The following is a 13,941-nucleotide window of genomic DNA, read 5'->3' as shown; positions in this document are numbered from 1 at the left end:
CGGCTTCCTCCCACTTCCAAAGACATGCACCTGGGGATAGCTTGATTGGCAACACTAAATTGGCCCTAGTGTGTGAATATTGTCTGTCTATCTGTGTTGGCCCTGCGATGAGGGGGCGACTTGTCCAGGGTGTATGCCGCCTTCCGCCCGATTGTAGCTGAGATAGGCACCAGCGCCCCTGCAAGCCCAAAGGGAATAAGCAGTAGGAAATGGATGGATGGAAATGTTAATATTTCATAATATTCGCTAAAAAACGAATGAGGTTGAGGACGTGTGCTACACAGGCCAACACACAGGGGGCGCTAACGCTTCTGTTTATGGGTTGATTCGTTAGAGCAGCCAATGAAGAAGAAAACGCCCCCCGCCCCCCTCCCCTTTTTAGTAGTGTAGCTGTCGTTCATGCGCTAGATTATGAATGTTTAACAACAAATATTTCCGTCAAAATTGTTATTTGGTACTCTTTGGAATATATTGGCTGTTAAAAAACCCTACCTGCTTTTGCAGGAGCTCTCACGACTGCAGTGTCCCAGAGAAACAGCCAGGCTAAGGCTAAGCTAACATAGGCCAGGCTAAGCTAGCTGAAGACAGTAGCTGGCAGACAAAAGTCAGAATGGATCTCTTTGACGACCTACCGGAGCCAACTCAGGCCGGTGAGTGAGGGTTTTAATTCATTTAATTTGTTACATTGATTACTTCTTGGAAGTGATTGCTCCGGTAATTGACACACCGACAAGGGGGATCGATTTGTAATGAAATTATCGTTCATTAGGAGTCACTTCACGTTTTAAAGATTGACTGATGGAGAGATACACAATATTTGGCCACCTGTGTTGACTCACATGATCTTGAAGTGCCATCCCATTCCAAACCTATAGGGTTCAATATGATTTCAGTCCACCTTTTGTAGCTATTACAGCTTCAACTCTTCTGGAAAGGCTGTCCACAAGGTTGCAGAGTGTGTCAATAGGAATGTTCAACCATTCTTCCAAAAGCGCATCGGTGAGGTCACACACTGATGTTGTTCGAGCAGGCCTGGCTCTCAGTCTCCGTTCTAATTCACCCCAAAGGTGTTCTAAAGGGTTCAGGTCAGGACTCTGTACAGGCCAGTCAAGTTCATCCACACCGGACTCTTGGTGATGGGTTGATGAGGCTTCATGTATGTTTCGACACATTGCAAAACTGTATTGATACTATGTCAATACTGTGTTATTAAATACTGACATCTGCTGGACATTAAAAATCCCTACAGGCAACCTATGGACCGACTCAACTGACACTGATTTTATGACCTAGTATACACAATAATATAAACCAAATCATTGTATTTCATTTAGGATTATTTCATACCTTAATTTAAATACAAATATATTTTTATCTTTTTTAGATACAGTCAATACATAATGTGAACCTGATTGATTGATTGATTGATTGAAACTTTTATTAGTAAATTGCACAGTTCAGTACATATTTCGTACAATTGACCACTAAATGGTATGGACATGTATCATAACATGGAAATCTAAAAGAACGTGTTGTGAATGAGGATACTTGTGGACTTGGAATTATTATTATTATTTTTTTTTTTTTACATGCGCTCTTAATACGCACTGTTGATTGATTGATTAAAACTTGTATTAGTAGTTTGCACAGTACAGTACATATTCGGTGCAATTGACCGCTAAATGGTAACCCCCGACTAAGTTTTTCAACTTATTCGGGGTCCACGTTAACCAATTCATGGGAAAAAAGCTAATGGGTTCGAACTGGATTCGAACAAGTGCCCTAAGGAACTCAGCATGAACAAATATAGTCCACCACTCAACCAACTGAGCTATCGCAGAGACTGTTTCTCATTGCTTTTTAATGCAACCAATAGGATGTTTGTGTGGGTGGGACAATGCTAGAAACTTTGAGAGAACAGGATGAAACGACAAGGAAATGAAAACGAATCAATTTTTTTCCGATAAATTATCAAAATATTCCCACACGGCGGAAATTATCTCCGACGACGATAAATGACCAACGACAGAAGTGCGGCGATTCTGTTGGCTGCAGCATCTCGTTGACAGATGCGCTTACTTATAAACACAGTTTGGCGCACAGGTGCCAGTGCGACACAGTTTGCGTATCAGTCACGTGACCAAAACTGCTCATTATCGGTCACGTGACTTTCTAGGAGCGGTACGCGCACCGACACAGGGTTTCGCTCTACGAGCTCGACGCGTGCGCCGATGCATCGGTGTTGCCGGACCAATCACTACGGACTCTTGTCATCCACGTCTTTATGGACCTTGCTTTATGCATGGCTGCACAGTCATGTTGGAAAGGGAGAGGGGTCCGCTCCAAACTGTTTCCACAAGGTTGGGAGCATAGAATTGTCCAAAATGATTTGGTATCCTACGTTCCCATCCTCACCTATGGTCATGAACTTTGGGTTATGACCGAAAGGACAAGATCATGGGTACAAGCGGCCGAAATGAGTTTCCTCCGCGGGGTGGCGGGGCTCTCCCTTAGAGATAGGGTGAGAAGCTCTGCCATCCGCGAGGAGCTCAAAGTAAAGCCACATGGAGAGGAGAGGAGCCAGATGAGGTGGTTTGGGCATCTGGTCAGGATGCCACCCGAACACCTCCCTAGGGAGGTGTTTTGGGCACGTCCGACCAGTAGGAGGCCATGGGGAAGGCCCAGGACACGTTTTGGAAGACTATGTCTCTCAACTGGCCTGGGAACGCCTCGGGATTCCCCGGGAAGAGCTGGACGAAGTGGCTGGGGAGAGGAAAGTCTGGGCTTCCCTGCTTAGGCTGCTGCCTCCACGACCCGACTTTGGATAAGCGGAACAAGATGGATGGATTTGGTATCCTGGAGCATTCAAAGTTCCTTTCAATAATGGACCAAGCCCAACTCCTGAAAAACAACCCCACACCAATTCCTCCTCCACCAAATTTAACACTCAATGCAGTCCGAAATGTACAGTTCTCCTGACAACCTCCAAACCCAGACTGGTCTATCAGATTGCCAGATGGAAAAGTGTGATTCATCACTCCAGACAATGTGTCTCCACTGCTCTCGAGTCCAGTGGCGACGTGCTTTACACCACTGCATCCCACGCTTTGCATTGGACTTGGTGATGTATGGCTTAGATGCAGCTGCTCAGCAATGGACACCCATTTCATGAAGCTCTTTTCGAACTGTACATGAGCTAATTGGAAGGTCACATGACGTTTGGAGCTCTGTAGCAACTGTGCAGAAGGTCTTTGCACTATGCGCTTCAGCATAAGCTGACCCCTCTCCGTCAGTTTACGTGGCCTACCACTTTGTGGCTGAGTTGCTGTTGTTCCAGATTTCTTCCATTTTCTTATAATAAAGCCGAAAGTTGACTCTGGAACATTCAGGAGCGAGGACATTTCATGACTGGATTTGTTGCCTATGACAGTTCCACACTGGAAATCACTGAGCTCGTGAGAGCGGCCTATTCTTTCACAAATGTTTGTAGAAACAGTCTCCATGCCTAAGTGCTTGATTTTATACACCTGTGGTCGGGCCAAGTGATTAGAACACCTGACTTTCATAATTTGGATGAGTGGCCAAATACTTTTGGCAATATAGTGTATGTTTGAGTCGATTTCTAAATACTGTTAACATTTTGACTTGTGTTTTTGGTAAGATTTGATCTTTATTGATAATTTTCATTTATCTTCATAGGAATGTAACAATATGAACAATTAAAATAAAAGTAATTATACACACTAAAATAATTTTACCCAACCATCCATTTTCTACCACTTGTCCTTTTGTGGCTCGGGGGGGTGGTGCTGGAGCCTAGCTCAGCTGCATTCGGGCGGAAGGTAGGGTACACAATTTATTTAAAAAATAAAATAAATAGACACACAATGGTGTAACTTAGAAGAAACATTAAAAAAAAGTTTCTTAGATTTAGAGACTTAGACTTACTTTTATTGTCATTGAAATTTGAACTTTACAGATAAGAACAAAATTATGTTGCATTATCTATTTGTAGTGCACGATAAAAGAGCAATAAGGTGCAGATATAAATAAATAGATTACTGTACAGATAAATATATTGCACTTTTGCATATGCATCCACATTTATGGATGTATGTTATATTGTCTTTATATTCCACCAAGTTAATCAAGTTTTGGGGGGAATTGAGGGGATTATTATAATGCCTTCAAGAGTTGTATGGCCTGAGGGAAGAAGCTGTTACAGAACCTGGAGGTTCTGCTACGGAGGCTGCGGAACCTTTTTCTCGAGTACAGCAGTGAAAACAGTCCTTGGTGGTGGTGGGAGGAGTCTCTGCAGATTTTCTGAGCACTGGTAAGGCAGCGGCTGTTTGTGATTTCCAGGATAGAAGGAATAGGAGTCCTGATGATATTTTCCGCTGTCCTCACCACTCTCTGCAGAGACTTCCAGTCTGAGGCACTGCAGGCTTATTGCCAACAAGTTACAGCTTTGTTCTCAGGGGTGAGCACAGCGAAGGTGGTGTGGTATTATCAGTCTTGATGGGGATGAGCGCCTCACACCATTTACAGACCAAATTGTTCTGACTACGGTCTGTTTTAAAAAAACTTAACAAAAAAATGCCATATGTCGAGGTGACTTTCTCTTCTCACTCCATGCAAAGAATCTACCGCAAGACAAGTACATGGCGCAATCTTAACATGATATAGTTAATACTGTTACTTGATTGGGTGTTATTGGGTCACTCCCACTAATCAGTAATCACTTCCTGCGTTGCTCGGTTACCAGAGAGCGAGTGCCTTTATTCATGCAACCAACCTTGCTTCACAACTTTAGGGCTTCTATCAACGAAAAAGAAAAGAAAATTCCCTCCCACCGTGTGCAATTCAAGAACTCCATTCCACACTCCATCCAGCTGTATAATCCCTCGTCATACAGCAATAAATTGTAGTTGTGTATTACCAGAACGCTTCTTAGTTAGCAAACCTTTCTTTGTTTATAATGTATATTTTCTTTTGTATTTACCTTTTATTAGATATATTCTTATATTTTCATGCTGCCCTTTTTTTGCTGCAGCTGTTATATATACTGTTATCTTGTAAATGGTAACTGTGATTTGTTATATATTGCAGGGCTCGAATTTAACCACGGCAACTGCGGCAAAAGCCGTAACCGCGATCGTCATTTGCTGCAAGCTCTAAAAAATTGACCAACATCCGCGGCAAGAACATGCCGTGACTGCCCTTGACTGCTCTTGACTTTTTACTTGTTAATGGACCAGGGCTGTAACAGTAAACGGTATAATGATAATTCACGATAAAATTCCAGACGGTCAGTAACACCGTCTAATTTTTTAATTAGCAAAAAAACGTCATTTATCAATGCATTTTTGGCACCACAAAAACAGGTGCATTCGCACTAGGGTCGTTTGGCTTGATAATCATGGCGGACAAGCTGCACAAACTTTGCAGTGGAGATTTTCCCTCGCAGTAAACGGAGCCAAGCGCTTGGTTTACTGTTATTTTCCCTTGCTTCCTGCCGTGCGTTTAAGAGCGCACTGCTGTGTTTCGATGGAGACTGGTGCATTATTGCAGTGAAACTTGCCAAGGGACATGTAACCAAATATTAACATTGCTGTATGTATACTTTTGACCTACAAGATTTGGTCACATTTTCAGTAGACCCTTAATAAATTCATAAAAGAACCAATCTTCATGAATGTTTTTTGTGACAAACAAGTATGTTCACCAATCACTCTATCACAAAAAACAAGAGTTGTAGAAAGTATTGGAAACTCAAGACAGCCATGACATTATGTTCTTTACAAGTGTATGTAAACTTTTAAATGCGACTGAACATATAAATGCACATAACATAACAAAATTAAAAAATTATGAATAAAAATACCTCCCTCTATCAAAATGTAAAAATAGAGATAAGGGCATCATGAAATGACAAAAATCAATCAATCAATCAATGTTTATTTATATAGCTCTAAATCACAAGTGTCTCAAAGGGCTGCACAAACCACAACGACATCCTCGGTAGAGCCCACCTAAGGGCAAGGAAAAACTCACCCCAGTGGGACGTCGGTGACAGTGACAATGATGACTATAAGAAACCTTGGAGAGAACCGCATATTTGGGCAACCCCTTCCCCGCCTCCAGGGGACCGAAAGCAATGGATGTCGAGCAGGTCTAAAAAAGCTGACAAGTTTATATTAAAATGTAATTATATGAGCCCTCCTTTTAAGGCAACACTTGCCTTGACCTTAAAAAGTATATATATATATATATATATATAAAATATGTATATATTACGTATGTTATTTTTTTATATGGTTATTATGGAACATTTTTGATGTACTTATTTACCTTTTATTTTCACCCTCTTTTTTGTGCCCTTGTGTGCATTATCCTTTACATCCTTTGTAATGGAGATACTGTGTGATACATCTTACGTACAGGTTCAGGAGGTGGTGATTTAAAAAGTGCTAACTGTGTACTCTGTGTGGTCAGGTGCTGTCTCAGCAGGTGTTACAGTCCTGCCACCATCCGCCAAAGAAAACGATAAAGAGGAGAAGAGTGTGAAACGAAAACGAGAGGATGAAGAGTGTCCTGCAGTTCTAGAAGAAGAGGAAGAGGAGAACAAGAAAGTTTGTAGAGAAGGTTTTCACCTCTGTCACAATGTTTGTTTGCATACTTTGCTAAGAGGGGGCTTGTCATGATGCACGCTGCAATGACGCAGCTTATTTACTGTGTGTGTGTGTGTGTGTGTGTGTGTGTGTGTGTGTGTGTGTGTGTGTGTGTGTGTGTGTGTGTGTGTGTGTGTGTGTGTGTGTGTGTGTGTGTGTGTGTGTGTGTGTGTTTTTTTCAGGCCTCCCCGTGTTGAGAGGCTATGTGGCGGCGAGGCGTGGCGAGCGCGACGAGATGCAGGACGCTCATGTGCTTTTGCCCAACATGAGCACCTGTGTGTCCAGTCAAGTGTAAGACGCATCCACGCACATCTCTTGTGCGACACTTTCTTATTGATTGACGTTTCCCATTTCATGCCTGCGTCCCCAAGATCGCGGGTGTCGTATTTCGCTGTGTTTGACGGCCACGGAGGCTCTCGAGCGTCCCGGTTTGCTGCGGAGCATCTTCACCACACTCTGGCCAAGAAGTTTCCCCGAGGTCAGTAAAAGGGGATATTCTGCATCAATCAACATTGTCCCCTACATGGCTCATTGTATCTCTTACAGGTGAAACTGACAACCTGGACAAGCTGGTGAAGAAGTGTCTGGTGGACACTTTCCGCCAAACGGACGAGGACTTTCTGAAGAAAGCGTCTAGCCAGTAAGACTGATTTACTTTAGATAAGACATATGTGAAATACTTCTCTTATCACCTTATTTGTGTTTGACTTTATTAAATCTTTGGATATATTTAGTGTTTCGCGCAGCCGGATAGAATGGGGACAACATCAACCAAGGTCTCTCTCTATATATATATATATATATATATATATATATATATATATATATATATACAGATATATATATACAGATATATATATATATATATATATATATCTGTATATATATATATACCTGTATATATATATATGTTTGTGCAGCCCTTTGAGACATTAGTGATTTAGGGCTATATAAGTAAACATTGATTGATTGATTGATATATATATATATATATATATAGCTGTATATATATATATATGTATATATATATATATGTATATATATATGTATGTGTATATATATATCTGTATATATATATATATATATATATACGTATATATATATATATCTGTATATATATATATATATATGTATGTATGTATGTATGTGTATATACATGTTCACTTGTATGTATATACAGTGTCTGTGTGTGTGTGTGCGCGCGGATATGTGTATAAATATATATATATGTATATAATATATGTATATATATATATATATATATGTGTATATGTATATGTATATATATATACATACATACATACATACAATGAGTTCCACAATTATTTGCACACCCTGCAATTGTGCAAGTTCTCCCACTTGGAAATTGGGGAGAGGTCTGAAATGTTCATCATAGATGTATTTCCACTGTTAGAGACATAATTTAAAGAGAAAAATCCGGAAATCACATTGGATGATTTTTATTTTTTTTATTGATTTAGTTGTATGTTACTGGGGTTCATAAGTATTTGCACACATGAGAATCAGCAAGAATTATGGCTCTCAAAGAGCTGTTAGTCTACCTTAAAAACATCCAGCTTTACCCCACAACTAATCACCCACCCACCACCCCTTTGAGCTCATTAAAGTCACCTTTGCAGCCCACAGTCAGTCAAAGTCCAACTGCTACCATGCGCAAGACCAAAGAGCTGTCAGAAGAGACCAGAGACAAAATTGTACTGCTCCACAAAGCTGGAAAAGGGTATTGCACAATAGGGAAGCAGCTTGTTGAGAATAGATCAACTGTTGCAGCAATTGTTAGAAAATGGAAGCGGCTAAACGTGACTGCTAATCTACCTCGGACTGGGGCTCAATGTAAGATCTCTCCTCGTGGGGCATCACTCATGATAAGAGAAGTGAGGAATCAGCCCAGAACTACACGGCAGGAGCTGGTGAATTACCTGAAGAGAGCTGGGACCACTGTTTCCAAGGCTACTATCAGTAGAACACTACGGCGTAGAGGTTTAAAATCATGCATCGCACGGAAGCTTCCCCTGCTTAAGTCGGCCCATGTCCAGGCCTTTCTGAAGTTTGCCAATGGCCATCTGGATGATCCAGAGGAGTCATGGGAAAAAGTCATGTGGGCTACCATGAATTGATTAACGTGGACCCCGACTTAAACAAGTTGAAAAACTTATTCAGGTGTTACCATTTAGTGGTCAATTGTATCTACTAATAAAAGTATCAATCAATCAATCAAAGGCTGATGAGACCAAAATAGAACTTTTTGTTATAAACTCCACTTGCCGTGTTTGAATGAAAAAGAATGAGTATCATCCCAAGAACACCATCCCTACACTGAAGCATGGGGGTGGAAACATCATGTTTGGGGGTGCTTTTCAGCAAATGGGTAAGGACGACTGTACTGCATTAAGGAGAGGATAAACGGGGCCATATAATGTGAGATTTTGGCCAAAAAACCCCTTCCCTCAGAACGCCAACTAGCGATCTGGCAATGTTATACCTATGACCCGCCAGGTAGTGTCTGGGAAACCAAAGTCTTTGGGTTCCAGGGGGAGTCTGGTTGCAAAGCTGAAACTTAAAGGAATTGAAGATGAGTTGTGGCTAGCACACAGCCAGGATAACCAAGGAGTGACTCCATACGAAGCATATCAAGGTTCTGGAGTGACCTAGCCATTCTCCAGACCTAAATCCAATAGAAAATCATTGGAGGGAGCTGAAACTTTATGTTGCTCGGCAACAGCCCTGAAACCTGACAGATCTAGAAAAGGTTTGTGTGGAGGAGTGGGCCAAAATCCCTGTTGCCGTGTGTGCAAACCTGGTAAAGACCTATAAGAAACGTTGGACCTTTGTAATTGCAAACAAAGGCTTATGCACTAAATATTAACACTGATGTTCTCATGTGTGCAAATACTTATGAGCCCGAGTAAAATACAAATAAATCATTAAAAAAATCATACAATGTTATTTCTGGATTTTTCTTTTTAAAATATGTCTCTAATAGTGGAAGTACATCTACGATGAACATTTCAGAACTCTCCCTAATTTCTAAGGGGGAGAACTTGCAAAATTGCAGAGTTTGCAACTACTTGTGGAACTCATTGTAAATGTGTTTGTATATGTATGTAAATATATGTATACGTGTATATATAAAGTTGTGTTATTTTTTTGTACATTTATGTGTATATTAGGGTTGTACGGTATACCGGTATTAGTATAGTACCGCGATACTATTGAATCATATTCGGTACTTTACCGCCTCTAAAAAGTACCGGTCCCCCACTCCACCGAAATAATAGAATAACAAATGACACCATATGTTACTGCACATGTCAGCAGCTAAATTAGGAGCCTTTGTTTGCGCACTTACTACTAAATGACAATTTGTCTAGTATGTTCACTATTTTATTTAAGGACAAAATTGCAATAAAGAACATGTTTTATGTACTGTAAGATTTTTTTTGTTAAAATAAAGCCAATAATCCATTTTTTTTTGTGGTCCCTTTTTATTTAGAATAGTTTCAAAAAGTATAGAAATGTATTTTGGTTCCGGTACCAAAAAATGTATTTATGTATACTAATGTCTATATACATATATTTATTTGGATACACATATATATATATATATTTATACAAACCGATAGCTCGGCTCCCAGCCAAATTATTTTCACCTAATCAGGCCCCCGGTCAAACAGTTTGAAGACTTCTGTAGTAGACTCTCACTTTAAGAGCTTAAAACACATGTATCTCAAATCAACGCGTCCTACCGATATGAATTGAATTCAATTTGTATGGTGGTTGGTCTCCCCATAACATCACATTTCTTAACATGTAACTTTTAAAGGGGAACATTATCACAATTTCTGAAGGGTTAAAACCAATAAAAAACAGTTCCCAGTGGCTTATTTTATTTTTCGAAGTTTTTCTCAAAATTTTACCCATCACGCAATATCCCGAAAAACGGCTTCAAAGTGCCTGATTTTAACCGTTGTTATATCCACCCGTCTATTGTCCTGTGACGTCACTGCGTGAAGCCACCAGAAACAAACATGACGAATAGCAGAGAAAGGTATAGCATAGTAGCTCGGATTAAGACTCGGATTTCAGCGGCGCAAGCGATTCAACAGATTACGCATGCATTGAAACGGATGGTTGGAGTGTGGAGGCAGATAGCGAAAACGAAATTGAAGAAGAAACTGAAGCTATTCAGCCATATCACGACAGACAGCGGCACGGTAGGAAGTGACGACGAATTTGGCGATTGCCTTCTAACCAACGATTGGTATGTGTTTGTTTGGCATGAAATGTAGGTGGAGGGAAAGGCTGGATGCAAATACAGCTACAAATGAGGCATAATAATGCAAAATGTACATACAGCTAGCCTAAATAGCTTGTTAGCATCGATTAGCTTGCAGTCATGCCGTGACCAAATATGTCTGATTAGCACACTCTACAGAATTCAATAACATCAACAAAACTCACCTTTGTGATTTCGTTGACCTAATCGTTGGAAATGCATCTGCTTTGAGTGTCGCAGGACATCCACACATTCTTGTCATCTCTGTGCCATCTCTGTCGTAGCATAGCTGTCGTAGGTAAAGTGTGCGGAACAAACGAGGGATTTCGCATCTTTTGGCCACTGGTGCAACTTGAATCCGTCTCTGTTAGTGTTGTTACACCCTCCAGCTACAGACCGACGGGGCATAATGTCTCCAAGGTACCGGAAAACAGTCGAAAAAACGGAAAAAAACAGAGCTGATTTGACTTGGTGCGTGTAATAAGATTGAGAAAATGGCGGATTGCTTCATGTTGTGTCATCACGGGTGAAAGGTCATCGCTCGATAGGCTATCAATTGAAAGGCGTTTAAATCGCCAAATTCACTCTTTTAGAGTTTGGAAATCGGTTAAAAAACATATGGTTTGTTTTATATATAAAACAGACCATATGGTATATATTGAGGCTTACATAGGTCTGGTGATAATGTTCCCCTTTAAAATAATTTAGATAGTAAATATTGTATAAAAACAATACAATAGAATGTAGTACTAACTACAGTAATTTTATGAAGTAACAATGTACAACATTTACCTTGGAAAATGGGTTCCTACGGTTTGTCTTTTTAGCTGCTTCTCTGGCAAACACACCATCAGCAGCTTTTTGATAATATTTTAACATTGTTGGGTGGCATTATTGGCTCATTCTGTTTCCGTATGGTGCTGACTAGCAGTGTTTTGCTCGAATTGCTTGCAAATGTACACAACAATTAGCCCGGAGGCAGCTCTTATCTGGAAATACTCTTAAGTTGAGGTGGCATGTCAAATTAGGATGTCATATTCCACATTTCAAACCACTAGGGGGCAGCATATTATGTGTGTGGGTTGGTGGACAGACAATGGTCCCTTTCCAAATAGGAAGAAGACAAAGTTGCCCACCGTTGTTTGTGTTCCTCAGGAAACCAGCATGGAAAGACGGCTCCACGGTGACATGCATGCTGGTGCTGGATGACGTGGTCTACGTGGCCAACCTGGGAGACAGCCGGGTATAGCGCAGCGGCCATTTCCCAGCCCTGTGCGTTCTTCAGTAGTCCTGATGTGGGCGTCTGTGTGCAGGCGGTGTTGTGTCGGATGGAGGCGGAGGGAGGAGCCACAGGAGAGCGGCGGCCGACGACGCTGGCACTCAGTAACGAACACAACCCGACTATCTACGAGGAAAGAATGAGGATCCAGAGAGCGGGAGGTACCGTCAGGTCCGGCAACACTCTGCATTTAGGACTTTCTCCTATTCTCACATGTCAAGGTATAAGATTACCTCCTGTCTCGCCGCAGGGACGGCAGGGTGCTGGGCGTCCTTGAGGTGTCTCGCTCCATCGGAGACGGCCAGTACAAACGCTGCGGCGTCATATCCACGCCCGACCTGAGGAGGTGTCAGCTCACGTGCAATGACAGGCAAGAACAAGACACACACATGCCGGCACAAGGAGAAGGATCCCCAAAAACTGTTTCCTGTCACCTCTTAGGTTCATCATATTGGCCTGTGACGGCTTGTTCAAAGTCTTTTCTGCGGATGATGCCGTCAAATTTGTGCTCGACATCCTTCAGGTTCTAATCCTGTTTGTTCTTCTGCATTACGTGAAAAGGACATGAGAAATGTGAACACTCTTTTCCTGCAGGGTGGAGGTGCTGACCAGAAGTTGACGGACCAGGAAGAGCAGTTTGAGGCTGCTTGCCAACAGTTGGCCACAGAGGCGGTTCGACGAGGCTGCGCCGATAACGTCACTGTGATCCTGGTTTCAATTGACTTCTGAACACACACACACTTACACTGTATGCATCCACTTTGTTTTCCAATAAAATACTTTTCTTTACTTCCTCTGTTATATGTACATCACTGCAATCTCAACATTTAAAAATGAATAAATACAAGGGTTATGAACTAATATTTTTTTACCTGACATTCCTTAAGATATATATCTTTGTAGAATATTTTGAAAATAAACTTCGATATCATATACAGCGGATTCATGGTGGAAGAGGAGTTAGTGCTCCTGCCTCACAATACGAAGGTCCTGAGTCTGGGGTTCAATCCCGGGCTCAGGATCTTTCTGTGTGAAGTTTGCATGTTCTCCCTGTGGATGCGTGGGTTCCCTCCGGGTACTCTGGCTTTGTCCCACTTCCAAAGACATGCACCTGGGGATAGGTTGATTGGCAACACTAAATTGGCCCTAGTGTGTGAATGTGAGTGTGAATGTTGTCTGTCTATCTGTGTTGGCCCTGCGAAGAGGTGGCGACTTGTTGCGCCCGATTGCAGCTGAGATAGGTACCAGGGTCCCCCGCGACCCCAAAGGGCATAAGTGGTAGAAAATGGATGGATGTGTTTTTTATTTATTTACAACTTACACAACATGGCAACTTCACTGGTTTAGGGGTTTGTGCATGTATATATATATATATATATATGCAGCGTAGTATTGATTTCTGTCAAACAGCACAATACGTGGATGTAGAACGTGTTATATATTTGTATGAAGGAGAGACAAATGGTTTATCCATTAATCTGTTGGTAAAAAATACAATAATCCCACACAAATATTAACTTATTTAGGCCTGTGCAATTATTTTGACTCGGGGGGCCACATTTAGACCTAAGATGATGTGGCGACTTGTCCAGGGTGTACGCCACCTTCCACCCGAATGCAGCTGAGATAGGCTCCAGCTACCCCAAAATGGACAAGCGGTAGAAAATGGATGGCCACATTTAGAGAAAAAAATG

General features: G+C 41.5%; 1 protein-coding gene across 1 annotated transcript; it reads left to right on the top strand.

The window, feature by feature from the left end:
* The first annotated feature begins 368 nt into the window (after positions 1–368).
* On the top strand, positions 369–13,036 carry LOC133537455 (integrin-linked kinase-associated serine/threonine phosphatase 2C-like). Its single transcript, XM_061878473.1, has 10 exons — positions 369–650; positions 6,496–6,645; positions 6,854–6,962; positions 7,043–7,149; positions 7,218–7,311; positions 12,124–12,211; positions 12,282–12,418; positions 12,498–12,617; positions 12,689–12,770; positions 12,842–13,036. Exons 1-10 carry the CDS (start codon positions 611–613, stop codon positions 12,974–12,976), a joined length of 1,062 nt encoding a protein of 353 aa, XP_061734457.1. The 5' UTR covers positions 369–610; the 3' UTR covers positions 12,977–13,036.
* The last annotated feature ends 905 nt before the right edge of the window (positions 13,037–13,941 follow it).

Source organism: Nerophis ophidion, linkage group LG18 (genome assembly GCF_033978795.1).
Source record: "Nerophis ophidion isolate RoL-2023_Sa linkage group LG18, RoL_Noph_v1.0, whole genome shotgun sequence".
NCBI lineage: Eukaryota > Metazoa > Chordata > Actinopteri > Syngnathiformes > Syngnathidae > Nerophis > Nerophis ophidion.
Note: the sequence above shows the minus strand (reverse complement) of the source record. Positions and strands in the feature narration are given on the sequence as shown.

Excerpts from the sequence above, each read along its gene's own strand:
- LOC133537455 (XM_061878473.1), top strand. The coding sequence starts at position 611 with ATGGATCTCTTTGACGACCTACCGGAGCCAACTCAGGCCG. Across the intron at positions 12,212-12,281 it reads CCAACCTGGGAGACAGCCGG|GCGGTGTTGTGTCGGATGGA; the intron begins GTATAGCGCAGC and ends GTCTGTGTGCAG. Across the intron at positions 12,771-12,841 it reads TTGTGCTCGACATCCTTCAG|GGTGGAGGTGCTGACCAGAA; the intron begins GTTCTAATCCTG and ends CTTTTCCTGCAG.